We start from the raw sequence: 17,274 nt of genomic DNA on the forward strand, positions 1-17,274 counted from the left end.
AGGTGGTGCCAGGGAAAGGACCATCTTACATAGGTGTTCATCCTGATTCCCAGACCAAGAAAAAAAAAAAAAAAAAAAAAAAAGGATGGATTTAAAAGTTGAGAGAATGTATCAGGGTGGGAAAGGGTGGAGAAAATATGTGGAATAATACAATATTGCAACCAAATAGGAAATTTGGAGGTAAATCCGTGTAATTTTACCTGTCCTGCCATGGTACCACAGGATCAAGGCACGCTAATTACCTGCAATCGCAGCGCAGATTAACGATTAAATACCTTAATGCCTTAAATGCCTTAATGCCTTAAATACCATTATACCATTTTCCCTTCCCCCCCCCCCGCGTTTTCCAACAAAGGAGGACTGATGAGACAGGGGACGACGGCGACGACACCCGGTGACACAGGCCAGGACCGGTTGCCCGAGCTGCAGGCACGGTCGCTTTGCCTTAAACCCACACGCAACCGCGTTCACGCGTGACCCAACCCCGACCCACCCTCCGCTGCGGAACCGCGTGTGTGTGTCGGGGGCCGGGGGGGCGCTGTCTACGGTACCGCGCGTGCGCCTTCCCGCGCGTGCAGGTGTGCCCGCGTGTCCCGCCCCGCGCCCGCCGCAGCCCGCCCCGGCCCGTCTGCCGCAGCCCCGCCGCTCCCCCCCCTTCCGCGCCCCGCTAGGCCCCGCCCCCGCGCCCGCCGGGCCCCGCCCCCTCTGCCCCTGTGGCGGCGCCCATTGGCGGAGCCGGCGGCGGGGGCGGAGCCGGCGGTGTATATGAAGGGGCGCGGCAGGCGGGGAGCGCGGTTGCTCTGTGCCCCGTGGGCTCCGCTTCGCTTTCCCCCTTCGCCGCTCCCGGTTCCCTCCAGCCCCCGCAGCCCACCCCGCCGGCTCGCCCCGCAGCGTGGGCGGGCGCATCTAGACCTTCCCCGTGCGGCGGGGCGCGGAGCTCGGCCGGGGCCTGCCGGCGCCGCCCGCCCAGGGCTAGTCCTCTCCCCGCCACTCGCCCGCCCCACCACCCGCTCGCCATGGCCCGCGGGAAGGCCAAGGATGATGACGGCAACTGGAAGAAATTCATCTGGAACTCGGAGAAGAAGGAGCTGCTGGGCCGCACCGGGGGCAGCTGGTGTGAGTGCCGGGACGGGGGGCGGCGGGGCCGGGTCGGGGGGCGGCGGCGGCGATGCGGCGGGCACTGCAGCACAGCCCCCGGTGCCCCGCCTTCCGCCGGCTGCGGCGGGGCTGCGGCCCCCGGCGACGACGGCCCGGGGCTGGGGCTGGCGCGATGCTTCCCCTCGGCATGAGGATGGGGGGGTTCCTCTTCCCCCCCCTCCCCCCAGTGTCCTGTGGGGCACCGGCGGGGTCCGTGGGGCGCTGCCCGCGTAGGTGTGACTTCAGGTGGGTCCGGGGGTGAGGCAGGGTCGGCTCCCGGCAGCGGGATGGAGCGTGGGGCGGGCCGACCTTGGCGAGGGCGCCTCGTCCTTGGGTCTCCTTCCCCGGCGGCTGGCCCGGCCCGGGAGCATCGCCGTCGGGGGAGCCTGCCCTCCCAACCATCGTCTGCCTTGGACATCAGGGTGGCTTTCCTTTTTTCCCCCCTTTTCTCTGGATGAAGGAACCCGAGATAATTTTACCTCGTCGAGAGAGAACAATTGGCTCTTAATGCCTCTGCAAGAAGGAAGTGGCTATGTGTGCATTTGTGATTAAATGCTCATGATGTATTTATTAGGTGCTGTACAAATAGCACTTAGACTAAGAGGCTTTTAACATTTTCTTTACGCAAATAGACAGTCTTCCAGTTGCTGCCAACCACAGCTGGTGTGCCACCCTTGTGATGTTGAATTCGGTTCCTGCTGTAATGGATAAGCCGGAGGTGTCACATCCTGAGCTGCCGGCTTCAGCTCTGGCAGGCGGGCGGACTAGAGCAGGCTTCTGCTGTATCTTTACGTGAGCTGAATTGGGCTGTGGGTGCGCATGGATAGGTATTTTCTGCTCCTGAGGCACCAGGCAACTGCGCAGTGCTTCAAATGCGGAGGCTGAATGAGGTCCTTCTCCCAGAGTGCCTATACCTATCCGCCTAGGACTGATTTCCATTTGTGGAGTCGATCTGCAGGCTGATGATCTGATTCATCTGTCATAAACCTACCTGTTGCAGGAAGCTTTCTTGTTCAACCCAGTTGTGCTTGGTTGCTAGACCTGCTGTGTGATTTTTTTGAGACCTCAGAGTGGTTTTGACCTTTAAGGTGTCTTTGGCATTAAGAGCATCCTGGCTGGGAACCTGATTAAATAAGCTACCTCCCAGTGTTTGCCTTTTGATGTTACAAAACTCAAAAGGCGTTACGCTGCAGACAACAGCATTAGTGTTTGGTTTGTTACAACAGCACCTCCTATGACCGTGCTCTGGAAAAAATTTCCACACGTCCCTGACGTCACAGCCATTTGCTTTACGCTGCCTGGATACCGAAGAGTGCCTTTAACTCCTGGAGCACCACGTTACCGCACCCAGCTTTGCCCTCCAGCCCTGGTTACTTCCCCTGCCTCTGGTGCACGCGAGGAAGACAAAAGGATGGAGTGCCTGTCTGACAGTGTCCTTCAACCTCCATGTCAATGGCTGTCCCACCTGCTCGCCTGTCTTTCATAGATGTGAAAAGAAAACAACCAGAACTGCCTGCTTTCATCCAGAGGCTTCTCCAGTGATGGAGTTTTTTCTTAAAGATGGGGCTGGGGAACGAGGAGAAATACTTCCACCTACTGCTTCCTCCCCTTCCTTTGTGTAGCTCATCACTTCAAGTCCTTCAAATAAACCACCTCCTTTTTTCTTGGCAAGTAGATGAGGACAGTCCGAGATCAAGCAGGCTCTCTTTGGCCTCTGTGCTGGCCTGCTGGTTCCTGCAGCTGATTAGCATATAGTTGCTTGGCATGGGCTGGCTTATCCTTCCCGTAGGCGGCCTGGTGATGCCTAGTACGGCATGTTACTGTGCAGTTAATCAGTTGAGATAATCCTTGTAAACGGGTAACTGATACCCAGAGTCTGAGCTGTGCTGCGTCTCCAGGCTCTTCTCTACCCTCCCACCCCCTCCAAGATTATTCTAGGCATCTCCCTTTAGACCAAAACTAAATTCAGTCTTTCATTATTATGTAATTCACTTTTTAATTGGTATGAGCAGTGCTGGAGTGCCTCTGTAGACATACAAGGCTGCTAAATGTGTGGTACTATGACATGTCTGAGTACTTTCCTACATTTAAGGTTGAGTATTGGAGCTAATTTGGGCCCAAATTCTGCTCCTGTTGCCTTTAATAGAGGTGATAGCCTGAATTACTAGGGGAGATCAGGCTTTACCATTGCTTGTGAACCTGAATGAAACATTTACGGTAGACTGTCCTGGAAATTTGAGGCTCAGAGCTTTGTGGAACGGGTGTCCTTCAGAGCACACCCATAGTGTGGCTTCTTGCCGCTGGGCACTTGCTTCACTGAAAGAAAGTCTGTCACCTGTGGTAGCATGTGATGGTAGTGCTGTGTCAGCCAAGAGAGCCCTTAAAATAGGGGAGAAGATGGTTTAATCGTGATGGTTTACAATGCCAAATCCTGATTCATGGATTTCTAGGTTTTAGGGGCTTGTGCTTCCAGCCCCCCAAACAACTGGAGTGACTTATATTTTTCTGTTTGCATCAGGGCATAATCTCACTGTTAAATATATGCCTCTGCAACAGGGCTTGCCATCTGAATTCTGTGTATTGGGCTTTGCCTTGCAAGTGGCAGAGGTTGGGAATTTTGTCCTGAGATGTGACTGCCTTGAGGGCTTGATTTGATTCCTCTTTCTGTTTGTTTTCTCTTGCAGTCAAGATCCTCCTCTTCTATGTCATCTTCTACGGTTGCCTGGCAGGTATATTCATTGGGACCATCCAAGTGATGTTGCTCACTGTCAGTGAATTTGAGCCCAAATACCAGGATCGAGTGGCACCTCCAGGTAACTAAATAGGAGGCCCATGTTTGACTTGGTGCAAGCTGTTCGGGGGAGGCGGGTTGGTTACTCACCTCAAGAAGGAGGATGAAATAAGCATGTCGTTGCTGCAACACATATTTGTAGGGGGTGGGTATGTTCTCAGCCTTCTGTGTTAACAGTACTGGGGTTTGAAGGCAATCCTGCTGGAATTAAATGTTGCATCACATGAAATATGCCTCCTATCTGAGAGGAGCTCAAACCTGGATTGCTCTTCTTCCCTTCCCCTATACCGAAGCGATGGAGTGAGGCTAAGAGGCTTCATTTGGCAATGAGCTGTATGAAGAAGCTGGGTTCAGTTTCCCTTTATTCATAGCCACTGTGTTCCCATGGGTAAGTGAAGGGACAAAGGTAAAATGTTAGCTTTATCTGTGAAACTGGGGTGCGCAAGGAGAAAGGTGACAGGTCCATTTCTAGGTGTGCTTACTGAATTGTATTAGCCAACACTTGAACTCCTTGTGTGATCTAGAGGCAACAGTAGCATTTACTTTACTAATGGGCATTTCAATTGAATGTGTCGTGGGAGGTTAAAGATGGGTCTTGTAGTTGCTGACGCATGACCTATGTTTATTAGACAAAATAAGTCTCTGATCAAAATTAAAATGACCGCTTGAGCAGTATCTGTGGCCAGCCTGCCTTGGTAGGGGCAAATGTAGTAAGTAGCCCTTGCCGCAGGTTCCCCGCTCCGCCTGTCTGGGCTCTGCCACGCTATCTGATTCCCACCGCAGCCAGCGGCAGCTCAGAGCGTGGGGGGGAGCTGCGCAACTGCTGCTTTCCCACATTACAAATGACCTTGAGGCTGCTTGGCACTGGGGATGGTAACGATCTGTCTCCAGTTGCTCTGTAAAACAGTTCAGAAGCTTTTAATAACAGTGGTATTTAAGTGACAATTGTGAGGCTGATGGCTTGTAGCTACAGAAGTTGGCTCTGGTGTCGCATGGCGTCTTATAGCCCCGCTGTCTGCAGTCCTATGCTGTGATTATTCCCTGCTCTAACAACACAGGGAATGCTACCATCACCAAATGGTGTTATATCTCAGCAAAGTCTTTTTCAGATAACTGTTTTTCCACTGTCACTTTTTAAAGAGGGAACAGAAACTGGAATTGCTGTGTTAGTGTGCGGCACTTCTTAATGTACCAGCATGGCTGGGGTAAACGCTGTCTTAAGCACTGAATATGGCTGTTTCTGTCTCTGCAATGGGCTCTGACATTTGCAGGAAGGACTGAACTGTCGCTGATACTGCCCAGAGCCATTAGCTGCATCTGAAAAGCCACCATGGCTAACGGTGGAGTAGTTATTTTAATAATGTGTTTCTCCCCGGCTGAAGACCAGTGGTCTCACCAGAAGTGAAATAATTAGTGAAGAAGCCCATGGATCTTGGGTTGTATCTAAATAGACCTGCTGTTTAGCCTGGTGTCACATAATTACTCATTCTAGGTAAATTGTTTGCTTTCTGTGTGATAGCAGAAATCTCAAAAGCAGCTCTGTGGTAAAATTTCTGTGTAAGATTTCAGCCTGCAGAGGATTTTTATTCATCACTTGTATATTGCACCAGTTTTTCTGGGGCTTATCTTTTTTTTTAACCAAAAAAAAAGGAACTGAATTTTGAGATGCTCTTGTAGTGTGTACTACATAAATCAAAATGGAGGAAGAATTAAAAGGTTGTCAGGGATCTTTGTGATGGGCTTTCAGGACACATATTGAAATCAAGGGGAACAAAATCCAGGTCCTCAAATACAGGACAGCAGGCAGCCCAATAAACAAGGGTTTTGAACCAAATTGTAACGGCACGCATACAACTTCAAGGAAATAATTACCAGTTAATGGCACAGGATCCTATTCAGGGCATCATGTGACACCTCTTTCTACAGATGCGGACAAGCTGGGGGTAAGGCACAGTGGAGGTTGACTGTCAATGTCAAATCTCTTCCTCGGTCTGTATGGAGCACAGCAGCCATTAGACCACAATCAAGTCAAAAGTAGCCTTTTAATGTAGGCTTTCAGAGAGGGTGACACTGTAGTGAGTTGCTGCACTGCTGTGCCTGGGAGGGCAGCAATCCCTGTGTTCCCCTGCGCTGCAAGCACAGCTGCTCTTCTGCTTCTGACAACAAACACATGTGTGGGCATGCTCACTCCTGCGCATGGTGGGCATCAGACTCCGATTTCTTGGGATCTGAGACCCCTGCAGACTATGAACTACATAAAATAGGGTGTTGTGCAATTCTAATTCCTGGTTCTTGTGGGGAGATTTGCAAGCCAAGTAAATATATTGGCAGCTTGATAGAGTCCTGGATGTTTGAGGAAGCTAGAGAACCTGGCTCTATTCTTGTTACAGTGCTCTGTCCTTCATGGGCAAATCACTGCTGTGTCAGCCCAAAACAGCTGGGAAAGAGGGAACTACGCTTCCCTTCAGGATTTGCAGGATAAAATGCTGTAGGGGCTGCTATAATATCATTCTTGTTCTGAAATACAACAGATTTCGTAACAGCAACAGAACCTACAGGATGTTTTATTGAGTTATTGACATGGGTATAACATTGAAAGCCATAAAGTGCTATTTTTGTACCCAAGTGTCATTACTATGCTAATTGGTTTCTGCATTGAACACAACAGGAATGTTATATAGGGCTTCAGGGCAAGCTGAGTTTTGTACCTTTCCATGATACTTTTTTTTTTTTCTCCTCCTCTTCTGTCTTGAGGTGGGGGAAGGGACAGTGCAGTTGACCTTCTCCTCCAGCCTTGGCATTAGGACAGCCCCAGCTTCCCAGTTCCACGTGTGCTGCAGGCTCGGACTCTGCTTTAAGCACAGAGGACTTAATCCTGCTAATGGGGAAGGATGGGGCTGTTGCCTCTTAAACACAACGTACTGAGTGATTTAAAAAAAAAAATATAAAAAATGCTCCATTCTCCTCCTCCTCTCCTTCCTCACCCCAATATAAATTGGGCTGTGTATCCTGCCATCTTGTGGTGTGCATCCTGTGAAGCGCAGCATCCCGTCTGTCACTGGGGCTGGTGTAGGGATGAGAGAGCTTGCTGCTGCCAAAGGCTCTTTTTAAGTGGCAGCTGGAAGGAAGAATCCCTGCTCAAGCCAGGGGATTTCAGGTGTCCCCGCTCCGAGTGCTGCCTGGCCACGATGTGCCTGGACAGCGAGCGTGCCATAGAAAAGGCTGCTGGGGTGCGTATTCTCTACGTGGCTGCTTTAGCTTGGATAGCAGGTGGCAGGAAAGCCCCAAGGAGCGTGTGCCACCTCCTGTGAAGCTGCCCTTTTCCGCTTCAGTCTCTTGTCATCTCAGCATCTATGTTTGGAAGAAATCTTTGAATCTCAAGCTCCAGGAATGTTATCTGCCAAGCAGATTTTGCTGCATTGGTAGAAAACTTGCACCTGCTTTTTGCACTTTGGGGGTGAGGTAGAGGGTGACTGGAAGCTTGGAAGGACATCTCTTGGTATGGAGGCTTTTAAAGTCTATCCTCATCTAGTGAGCTGGAGGGGGTGGTAAATAGAAATGGTGTAGTGGTCACTGAATTTGCCATCCTAGTCATCCCAGGGGAGTGTTCAGACTCATTCTGAATCAAGATTACATGGTACTTGGAAAGGAACATTGCATGATGAAGCAACAGTGGTTACTATGAACTTACACAACCATTCCTAGTAACAAGCCTGACTTCCCACTTCTAGTTTCTTCCTCTTTACCCTCAGGACACTTTTTCCTGAAGTCTTGCTCCTGCAGCTTAGAATGATAAAGCCTATGTGAAAAATCTGGTTTTAAATGAAGTTGAATAAATGTGATTTTTATCTGCAGTGCTGTTTTGGAAGTGGAACTGTAGCTGAAAAAAAAAAAATCTACTTCACACACTTTGTTTTGTTTTAGGTATCTATCTTGGTACATCCACAGAGTTAGAAAGCCAACAGAAGGTGGTGTCTGTTACCAAGTCAAGGCATCTCTCATCATTTATGTGGACAGTGTCAGTCAAATGAAGACAGTAATCCTATTTCCTAGCAATGCGCTCTAAGAGCCAATTGTGTAAATTGTTGAAAGTATTTTGTTGGTATTTTCTTAGCAATACTTGATTCTTCCATGTGTGAAGAACAGCATCACCACGTGTGACACCACAGTGCATCGCTGTGTTAATAGTGTGAGACACAGAACCGTGGCAAACAGATCGTAGTCTGAAGATAAGAGGGCTGTTTAGACTCCTGGTTATGAAAGCGCTTGAGGCTTTGTTTCTTTTCCCCCATAGGGCTTGCTCATGAATGGCTTCTTCATGTACATGAAGCCCCTAAGAGGCTTATTCAGCCTGTACTTTGAGCCACATACTTCCCTAGGTGTCTAGCAACCCATGGTAGGCAGCACTGGAATGGCGCAGCTTTTAACTTTTTTCTTCTTGTCCCTACTTGCTACGGTTTCCCTAACGGGGATGAGAGAAGGTTTCAGAAGGGTTACACAAGTGTTCTGCAGCGCTTACTTCCTCTCGTCATACCAAATCAACACACTTTTTCTTTTAAAAAAAAAAAAAAAAACCAAAATCCAACAACCAAGATTGCTTAAGAAGGGTTTGGTGATAGTGCTGCTCTGATAACAGTACTGAAGCTTTTATTTCGGCTATGGGATGTACAGCTGGAAAACAAAGAAGTAAATGATAGATCTGTGCTTAGGGCTTTGTGTTTGGCCAGTTGTAGGCATGTGAGAATGGAGGTTGTGGCGGAAGCCAGTAATAAAAGCTTTATCCTGATTAAAAATTTCATAACAAGCCTTTCATCTTCATAAAGATTTGCTTTCTTGCTTCTTAAGTGGGAAGACTGGTGTCTACTTTGCTCTTGTTCTAAACAAAGAAAGCACTTGCCGTAGCAAAGTCCAGTCTGGTTCATCCAAGTACCTGTAAAAGCCCAAAGTTTGGCCGAAAGCAGCCCAGCTGTGGCCACGAGCTGAGTATACCTGGCAGGAGCGGCTGTTCTCTTGGCTGGCCACCGCAGCAGCTGTACAGAGGTGCTGCACCGAGTGGCTTTGGTGCTGCTCTGCAAAGCTTTGCAAGGCAGGGATGCTTTGGGAGGGGAGTCTCTTCTCCCAACCGAGTCACTTGTCTCACGGGCAGAGGTGTGGCTTTGGACTGTGCTTGTCAGGGCCAGGCTCTCCTCACCGGGGAACAGGGGTATTCTACTGGGTGGGTGGCTTTTACCCAGCACAGGGTGAATATTGCCGACCTTCCCTCCACCTTTGCCACACCTCCATGGGTGTCTTTATGCATCACCTTGGACAAGACAAAAAACAGGGCTGGAGAATTCCTTCATTTTAAAGGTCCTCAGCAAAAGTAATAGCTTAACTGCCCGACTGTAGCTTAACAAGCCTGGGCAAGCTTTCTTGAATTTTATATTTATACACTTGAATGACACACCTGTAACTTGAACTCTGGAAGAGGCAGACCCAGGAGAGGAACCAAGGTCTGCCTTTGCTGCAGTTCCAGCTAGCCACTTCAAGTGACTCAGCCTCTTGCTTCCCAGCTGGCTGGTAACATGAGGAGGGTTTGGCAGGATGGGATTGAGGTCCCTTACTAAAATTGAACCCAGCTTATTTATTGTATATATATTTAACTATAACCATTTGTGAAGCAAGAAAGCAATTACTATTGCTCGAAAAGGGGTTGAAAGCCACTGACTTTTGGAGAGTAGGATGCAGTTCTGCTCGTGGAGCAGTAAGTTGCTTCTAAACTTGTCACACTCAACCTGGTCAGTTTGCACCAGAGGGAGTTTTGAGCGGTTAAAGCTGCTTCCTGGAATAAAACTTGAAACCCTGAGCTGCTTGCTGGGTGTCTCGCTATCTTTGGCGACTAGGAGCTGCGTTCAGAGGAACAAAGCTAATCTTTGTCCTAGGTTACAAATTCCAACTCGGTGGGTAGCGGGCGGGGGGGGTGGTGGTGAGCTGGCTTGAGGAGGGACTAAGCAGAAGCACTCAAGTGGCTTTGGAAAAATTGCTGGAGTCACAAGCTCCTGCGGGTTGGGGCCAGCCAAGCTAAGCTGCCTGAGTTTTGCACCAGGGGAACTTGTTGGCAACGGGCCTGTTCTGAAAGCTGTCAAAGCAAGCGCTGCTCCCCTGCTCCTTTTTCTTGTTCTTGCTAAAATGAAGATGACAAATGGAACAGAAGTCAAGACCACAATAATTACAGTGGCCACCACAAAAGCAGCATGAACTCAGTTCCCATTACTTTAAATTTAAAATGTTAGCCATGCATCAGTGCGTTCAATTAAAATGTGACCTAAACATCACACAGGAGCAACTATTTCCAAGCCTCGTAATGAAAAGCGAAGGGGTTGGCACTTTTCATCATCTGTAGGCATTACTTGTATCTTGTCTCATCTCTTCCCCATGCCTTCTTTTTCTATTCATCCTCCTAAAGTCAAAAGTGGAGGTAGTTACACAGCCCAGAATCTGGCATGGTCCGTTAAACATCTCTCTGGTATTTCCTACTCAGTGATGAGCTGCTGATTCGAGAGCTCAGAAATACCTGCTTATGGAGGGGAAAGACCAGAGAAAGCCATTGGGCTGATGAAGTTACTGAGTGAGAAAATGTCTCCTGCCCCGCATCCTACCAGAGAGACTACGCAAAGGCACTGTGGATTACAACCAGCAGAGCGTGACCGTACCTGACTTGGAGAACCCCTCACATTTTATTGTGAGGGTTCACGAGTGGGCAGCTCTGTTTTTTTATCCTAAACACGCAGCGTGTTTTGCAGACTTTCAGCTTGACCTACTGGGGATACATACCGAAGAGCAGGCTTCCGTGGGACTTTATTGTGCGTGGTTCGTCTCACAGGCAGACAGCTTCCCTTCTGTCCTTGGGGAGGAGGCAGAAGTGAGCAGGGGACCTGTGGTTGGCCGTTTTTCTTGACAAAAACTTTGATTTACAGCCTCTGTTCTGGATTCTGTGATTTGTATCTGCTTAGTGATGCAAACATCACGATGAATATTCCAGACTGTTGTTGGAAAGAGGAGATAAGAGCTCATCAGAGCCTCCCCTCTAGTAAGCTTAAGCTGTTTTGTGCAAGCCCTGAAGTCTGAAAAATAGAGATTATTAGAATGAGTTACGTTCTTGGTGTGCGTTGTGTTGCCCAGAGGCTGTGCAACTCTGAGATGTACTTAAATGTTTTCTTCCCAATTTTGCTCTTTTTAGGACTGACTCAAATCCCCCAGGTACAGAAGACAGAAATTTCCTTTTCTGCCTCTGATCCCAAAAGTTTTGAGCCATATGTGAAGAATCTTGAGAAGTTCTTGAAGGACTACAGCGCTGATCAACAAACCGAAAACATAGTATTTCAGGACTGTGGGGGTAAGTCTCGATTGCTTCCCACAGCTGAGGGCTCTGCGTCAGGTCCATCAGAAGCTGAGGGAGAGCAGTGGTGGCCTCCGTCTTTGTTCCTTCTGTCATAACCAATGGCATGTTGGTAAACTGGTAGGCTCTGGTTTCAGTCATACGTCTGCTCATTAAATGATCAGTTTGGACAGACCAGACTTGGCCAGGGATGTACCTGGAAGTTTACTGTAGAGGTTCTATGGTTGGGAACTCCCAAATTTCACTTGGAGAAAGTTGCAGTTGACTCTAAAATGAGGTGGTGCTGATCTTAACCGCTCTGAAAGCCACAGGGGTTTTACTGACGACTTTGCTAAAGCCAGTGTTGATCCTCTTGATGCAATGCAGCAAAACATCTGGGAGGTATTAACCTTTAATAGAGTATATGTAATAATGCGGAATATGGCTATCACCTCATAATACGTGCATGTAAAATCTGAGGAGAACCTGCTTGTAAAAGCTGCCAAAAAAATAATCTCTGAGCCAGTGGACTACAAAGGCGTTTGTTCTCTTGTAGTCTGAGAAGAATCCTCAGTTAAAAAACAAAACCCCTGCAAACTTGCTGGTCTGGCACCAGCCCACACGTAGCGGGTGGCTGGGTGCAGGTCCGTGCTGTCAGCCTCGAGAAGGCGGCATCACTTACCGGTTTGGACGAGGGGGAAATTCAAACTACACAGTGAAGCATACGCGTTGCTGTTCCTGACAAGCAAAAGGTTGTGTTGCATACGGTTGTCTTTTCATTCCCCCACCATGACAGAAATACCGAGTGATTACAAAGAGAGAGGACCATATAATGATGCCCAGGGCCAGAAGAAGGTCTGCAAATTCAAACGTGAATGGCTAGAAAACTGTTCTGGAATAAATGATCCCACCTTTGGGTACAGGGATGGCAAACCATGCATCCTCGTCAAGCTCAACAGAATTATCGGCTTCAAACCTAAGGCGAGTATCTCTCCCCTTTCTAGCAGAGGCTACTGATAAGGAGGGGGAGTGGGCTGCAGATTTGCTGTGCCTGTTTTTCTGTCTCTTGAGAGAGATCAGTGTTAAACCTCTTCTGCAGAGGAGAAATTGTGGGATGCTTTGAGTAACTGGCTTTAAAAATACTTTTCATTTAAAAAGCAATGAAAACTGCACACTGCAAGTTGGTAACAAGTAGCGATGAACTTCACAGTGCAAACTCCTGGTTATTTGTCTGGTAACTTCTGAGCCTGCTAACCGAATTGCTCAAACAGGATATTTTCTTCAAATGCTAAAACCCATTTTAAGTTCCTGTGTACTTCCATGGGAGCGCCCCAGACCGACTCTGTCTGTAGTAAGATCAGTACATGGTGTCATGCCCTGATCTACTCCATTCTTTCCTCAGGCAGTGTAGAGTTGCCTGCCTTGCTAAAACCACGTAATTAAATGAAGTAGTGCTAATATTCACTATCAGACTGATACATCGGCTATAAAGTGTAAACTACATCTGAGAGTCAGGCGCAGCTCTCGCTGCAAGAAAGGCGAGGAGATCTTTAGGTTATTTAATGCAGCCGTAGGGTCTCTTTGTCACCCGCTTGCTCTGTGCTGCACCTGAAGGCATGTTTGCGGTAATGCTGAAGGATGTTAATCTGGATGGGAACAGCTTTAACGGCTAGGTTTTCACCCAACGCATTTAAATGCTAAAATATCCTCTAAGAATTCAGAGGCAGAGCACACATTATTGAATAAGGTGGCGTGCAAAACCTGCCACTCCATTTTTGGGATGAAAAACAGCGCATGTGGTGTGCTAAGCCAGCCTTGCCACCATCCGTCAGTGCAGTCGAGGCCGGGGAACGGTGCTGTCTATCTAATGTGTTTTGGGGAACATTTTTCTTTGAAGCCCTGTGCTAAAAGAAATGAGTTGAATTTTGGCTCATCTGATCCGGGGTGGAAACCGTGGGTGTGTTTAGGAGGAATGTGCTGTGCTTGGTGTGTGGTGGCTGTGGAATGACATAAAATGGGCACGTTTGACGGCTGGGGAAGAGAAGGGTTTGGTGTGTTCCCCTCTGCCACAGAAGAGCTCCCGGCTGCACTAGACAGCAGGGTCTGGTCAAGGAATGAGTTTACACATTTCATTTGGAAATGATGTGTGTATCCAAGGCAGTACTTGCTTTCCTCGTTCCGCACTCCAGCAGAGACCCTGTAGCTCTTGTGTTGGGCAAGGTGTGTACAGCACGTCTGAGACCTGCAAGGGTGTGAAGCAAAACTAGTGCCCTTGTTAGGAGACCAAAGACCGACATCAGAGTTGGCGCTCCCACCTTTCCCTGGCATACTTGGAGCCTTTGTCCTTCCCTGTAGGTGGTGTCGAAGTTCAGCAACATCAGGGTGTGATGGCCGCTTTTTGTTTTCTCTTGTGTGTTTCCAGCTCTGGCTACACACACCTGGCAGGCAGGTGGCAAACCCTCCAGCAGCGCGTCTCTTCCTGCCGCTGCCGGGGCTTTGCACAAACAAGCCCCGCTCGCCAGCACTCTGAAACGCTGTCCCCAGTGACACCACAAAATTAAAAATAGCCTGATGCGCTTGCCTTGGTATCCGCAGCAGTAAAGCTGTAAGAACAGACAACAGCTCTCTCTGCTTGGGTTAAGCTCCCCGGCTTCTAATTGTGTTACGCTGCGTGTCTGTCCCAAGAACCACTGCCAAGAGCTGGTGCATCTGAAAGGGAGCTGGAAGGGATGCTGCTTAACCGCACGTGTTTGGCACCATTGAGCTTTGCTGCTGCAAAGGTGCTGCCGTCTGCAGAGACGTGTCGGGTGTGTAACGTCCCCTTGTTTTGGGTTTCTTCTAGCCGCCGGCAAATGAGAGCCTTCCTCCAGAGATTATGGCAAAATACAACCCGTTTCTCATCCCTGTCCACTGCACTGCCAAGGTAAGTTGAAATACAGTCGAGCAGAGTTGGGAAGCTGCAGGGGACGACTGTCTCTGTCTTTGTCCAAGGGTAGTGACCCCTCTCTGCTTTTCTGCTGGCAGCCGGGGTGGTTCTTACTTGGGATCTCTCCCCCTTCGGGACAGGGGTTTCTCAAAATCCCACTGGTGACAAATGACAGTTGGCGCTGCCCTCACTGGGAGGGGTAAAAGCAGGGCCAGATAGCAAGGGGGGAGCCTCAAAAGCAGCTATTTTCCTTCAAAGTTCTGTGATGGAGCTCTTAGCAGGGGTGGCTGAGGCATTTTGCTTGGCATGGTAAAGCAGCTGAGAAACAGGAAACTTTTTTTTTTTTAGCCCAAAGATAGTTCATTTTGTCCAAAGATAGTACAGCAGGAAGCTGTGATGGTTTCCAAATGTGTAAAGAAGTGGTTGAATTTTTAAATAAAAAGCCCCTTTCCTGGCTGGTGCATGCTGGGAGGCGCTTGTTGTGTAGCTGCTGGTTAGACAGGGCTGAAGCGTCCTTCCTGCCATGGGGACCGTCCGTGCGCTGCAAGACGAGGCTGAGGGATGACCAAAGAGAGATTGGCATCTTGGTGGAAAAACAGGTGCTGCTGGGGAAAAGGGCTGCCAAAGGTAGAGTATGGGCCATTTGTCATCGTTTTGTCTTCCTTTTCTTGCCTCCCTAGAGAGAGGAGGATGCTGACAAAATAGGCACCGTGGAGTACTACGGGATGGGCGGCAACCCTGGCTTTGGCCTGCAGTACTACCCCTACTACGGCAAGCTCCTGCAACCGCGGTACCTGCAGCCGCTGGTGGCCGTGCAGTTCACCAACCTGACCTACGACATGGAGGTGCGCGTGGAATGCAGGGCCTACGGGCAGAACATCCTGTACAGCGACAAAGACCGCTTCCAGGGACGCTTTGATATTAAATTTGACATAAAAAGCAGCTGATTGTAAGCACAACTCTCTTCCCCATCCCCCCCTCCTCCTCCTCTTCCTCCTAGCCATTTAAAAAGGTTAAAAAAAAAAAAAAGAACAAAAAAGAAAACCTACTAGTCTTGAACAAACTGTCATACGTATGGGACCTACACGTAATCTATATGCTTTACACTAGCTTTCTGCATTTACTAGGTTAGAATGTAAACAAAGTGTAGCAATAGCGACAAATATTTATTCTACTGTAAATGACAAAAGAAAACAAAAATTGAGCCTTGGGACATGCCCATTTTTACTGTAAATTATGATTCCATAACTGACTTGTAGTAAGCAGTGTTTCTGGCCCCTAAGTATTGCTGCCTTGTGTATTTTATTTAGTGTACAGTACTATAGGTGCATACTCTGGTCATTTTTCAAGCCATGTATCGTATCTGTTTTCTACTTCTTGTGAGCAAAGACTTTTGCTGTCCAAGGTGTAAATACTCAATGGGACTAGAACTGGCATGATACTTCTCATTATTTTGTTCCTTTTCAAAGAAAGGCCCACCTGTGAGACTCTATTTAACAGCACTCCATACGGCTTCTGACTTTTCTGTGGTGTTAGGGTATTTTATTTGGAGGGGTGGCAGGGGAAACTAACTTAAGTGAAGTTAAAGAGAATAGATGATTGTGTACTGTGCTTTGTAGCGAATGCTGTCTTTCTCTCTCTCTCTCCACCTTTTCCCTCATCCTCCAGTATGTTGTGTGAAAGACTGGGTCAGACTATCACTCTCCTCGGTGATAGGCACAATTCTTTGCTTTGTATATTTTCTTTTTCTTTTTTTTTTTTTTTTTTTTTTCCTGCTGGAGGCATCGCACACTGTGGTGCTAATGTCTTTATTGAATGTTTTAACCATTTTCATGGTGGAAGAATTTTATATTTATGCAGTTGTACAATTTTATTTTTTCTGCAAGAAAGTGTAATGTATGAAATAAACCAAAGTCACATGTTTGAAAATAAATCTTTATTTTAAACTTTATAAAAGCAATGCAGTACCCCATAGAATGGTGTTAAATGTTGTCTAAAGTGCAAAACTCTATGTTCTAACATGTAATAATAGCCAGGAGTACAGTGCTCTTGTTGATCTTGTATTTCAGTCAGGTTGAAACATTGGACAAATAAATGAATGAACACACGGTTCTGTGTGCACGTCTCTTGCGTTGGGTGAGGACGGAGGCTGTTAGCTGTCCAGTATCTTGAAGAAGTACTGCACCTATTTCAAACAGAAAATACATCTTTGTCATTCACAGAAAGTCTGAGCTGAAGGGAGCTGAAACATGCAGCGGCTCCTATCTGTGAGCAAACGTGTCACACACCAGTTCTGGGGCGGCGTGGTTTGGTGTTAGTTGTTTTTTCTCCCTGAGCTGAGCTGAGCCGCGGCTGCTGCGGCACACATGCCCCTGATCGCACCTCAGCAATCAAAAAAAATCTCCAACGTAGTCACCATTACCACACCTTTTCCACCTCTGGAGGCACAGGCCACGCATTCTAGCAGCGACGACTGGTAAAAATGGTTCAGCCTTAGTGCTGGTTAAAGCCGGTCCGGGGGCGGGGAGGGCACACGCTGAAGTCACAAGCAAAAGAAACGGCGTTTCATGGCAGCGACTGGTGCTGTGTTGCTGCTGGGCCAACAGCTCGGCCCTGAGAACAGGCGCTGCCCAACAGGGCTGCTCAGATGTGACAACATGTGGCAGCTGGCGTCCTGCCGGAGTCAAGATCACTTTATGCTGCATGATGCAGAGTACCGGGGAGAGTTTCTCTGTGTAAAGCCACAAAACATGAATATCCTGGAGCAAGCTGCTTGATAAAGCCTTCCTAATTGGAATGCACGATACTGAAAAAGCTGCTAAACATTTTGCCGTCTGCTAGAAGGAAAATCATAGTTATGGTACGCACTGGCGGCCAGTGTATGCATTTGGCTTCTTCCTGCTATTCCCAAGGAACAGGAGCTAGTGGAAATCTCGCCTTCAACTGTTTCATTTGCTGCTGCATGTTTATAGCAAGGCAAGGGTTTAACAGAGACGCTGGGATTAAAGCGCTACTATTCTGCCTGAAGGAAGCTCCACCTGCACAAGAGCTGCGGGAAAACTG

At 48.3% G+C, this 17,274-nt stretch overlaps 2 protein-coding genes across 4 annotated transcripts in view; one reads left to right on the forward strand and one right to left on the reverse strand.

The window, feature by feature from the left end:
* The first annotated feature begins 797 nt into the window (after positions 1-797).
* ATP1B1 (ATPase Na+/K+ transporting subunit beta 1) lies at positions 798-16,321 on the forward strand. Its single transcript, XM_054207255.1, has 6 exons — positions 798-1,116; positions 3,822-3,950; positions 11,148-11,303; positions 12,082-12,266; positions 14,128-14,208; positions 14,892-16,321. The coding sequence occupies exons 1-6, from the start codon at positions 1,017-1,019 to the stop codon at positions 15,156-15,158; spliced, it is 918 nt and encodes a 305-aa protein (XP_054063230.1). The 5' UTR covers positions 798-1,016; the 3' UTR covers positions 15,159-16,321.
* NME7 (NME/NM23 family member 7) overlaps positions 16,259-17,274 on the reverse strand; it is a 92,960-nt gene continuing 91,944 nt past the window's right edge. For all 3 annotated transcript variants that reach the window (XM_054207231.1, XM_054207211.1, XM_054207246.1), the window contains one exon: positions 16,259-16,396. In XM_054207231.1, the coding sequence (XP_054063206.1) occupies positions 16,364-16,396 (33 nt within the window). In that variant the 3' untranslated portion in view covers positions 16,259-16,363. The remainder of the gene's footprint in view (positions 16,397-17,274) is intronic.

This window comes from Rissa tridactyla, chromosome 1, assembly GCF_028500815.1.
Source record: "Rissa tridactyla isolate bRisTri1 chromosome 1, bRisTri1.patW.cur.20221130, whole genome shotgun sequence".
Classification (NCBI taxonomy): domain Eukaryota; kingdom Metazoa; phylum Chordata; class Aves; order Charadriiformes; family Laridae; genus Rissa; species Rissa tridactyla.

Coding starts and splice junctions, on each gene's coding strand:
- ATP1B1 (XM_054207255.1), top strand. CDS start 1,017: ATGGCCCGCGGGAAGGCCAAGGATGATGACGGCAACTGGAAGAAATTC. Junction 11,304..12,081: donor AGTATTTCAGGACTGTGGGG/GTAAGTCTCGAT, acceptor CCACCATGACAG/AAATACCGAGTGATTACAAA. Junction 12,267..14,127: donor TTATCGGCTTCAAACCTAAG/GCGAGTATCTCT, acceptor GGTTTCTTCTAG/CCGCCGGCAAATGAGAGCCT.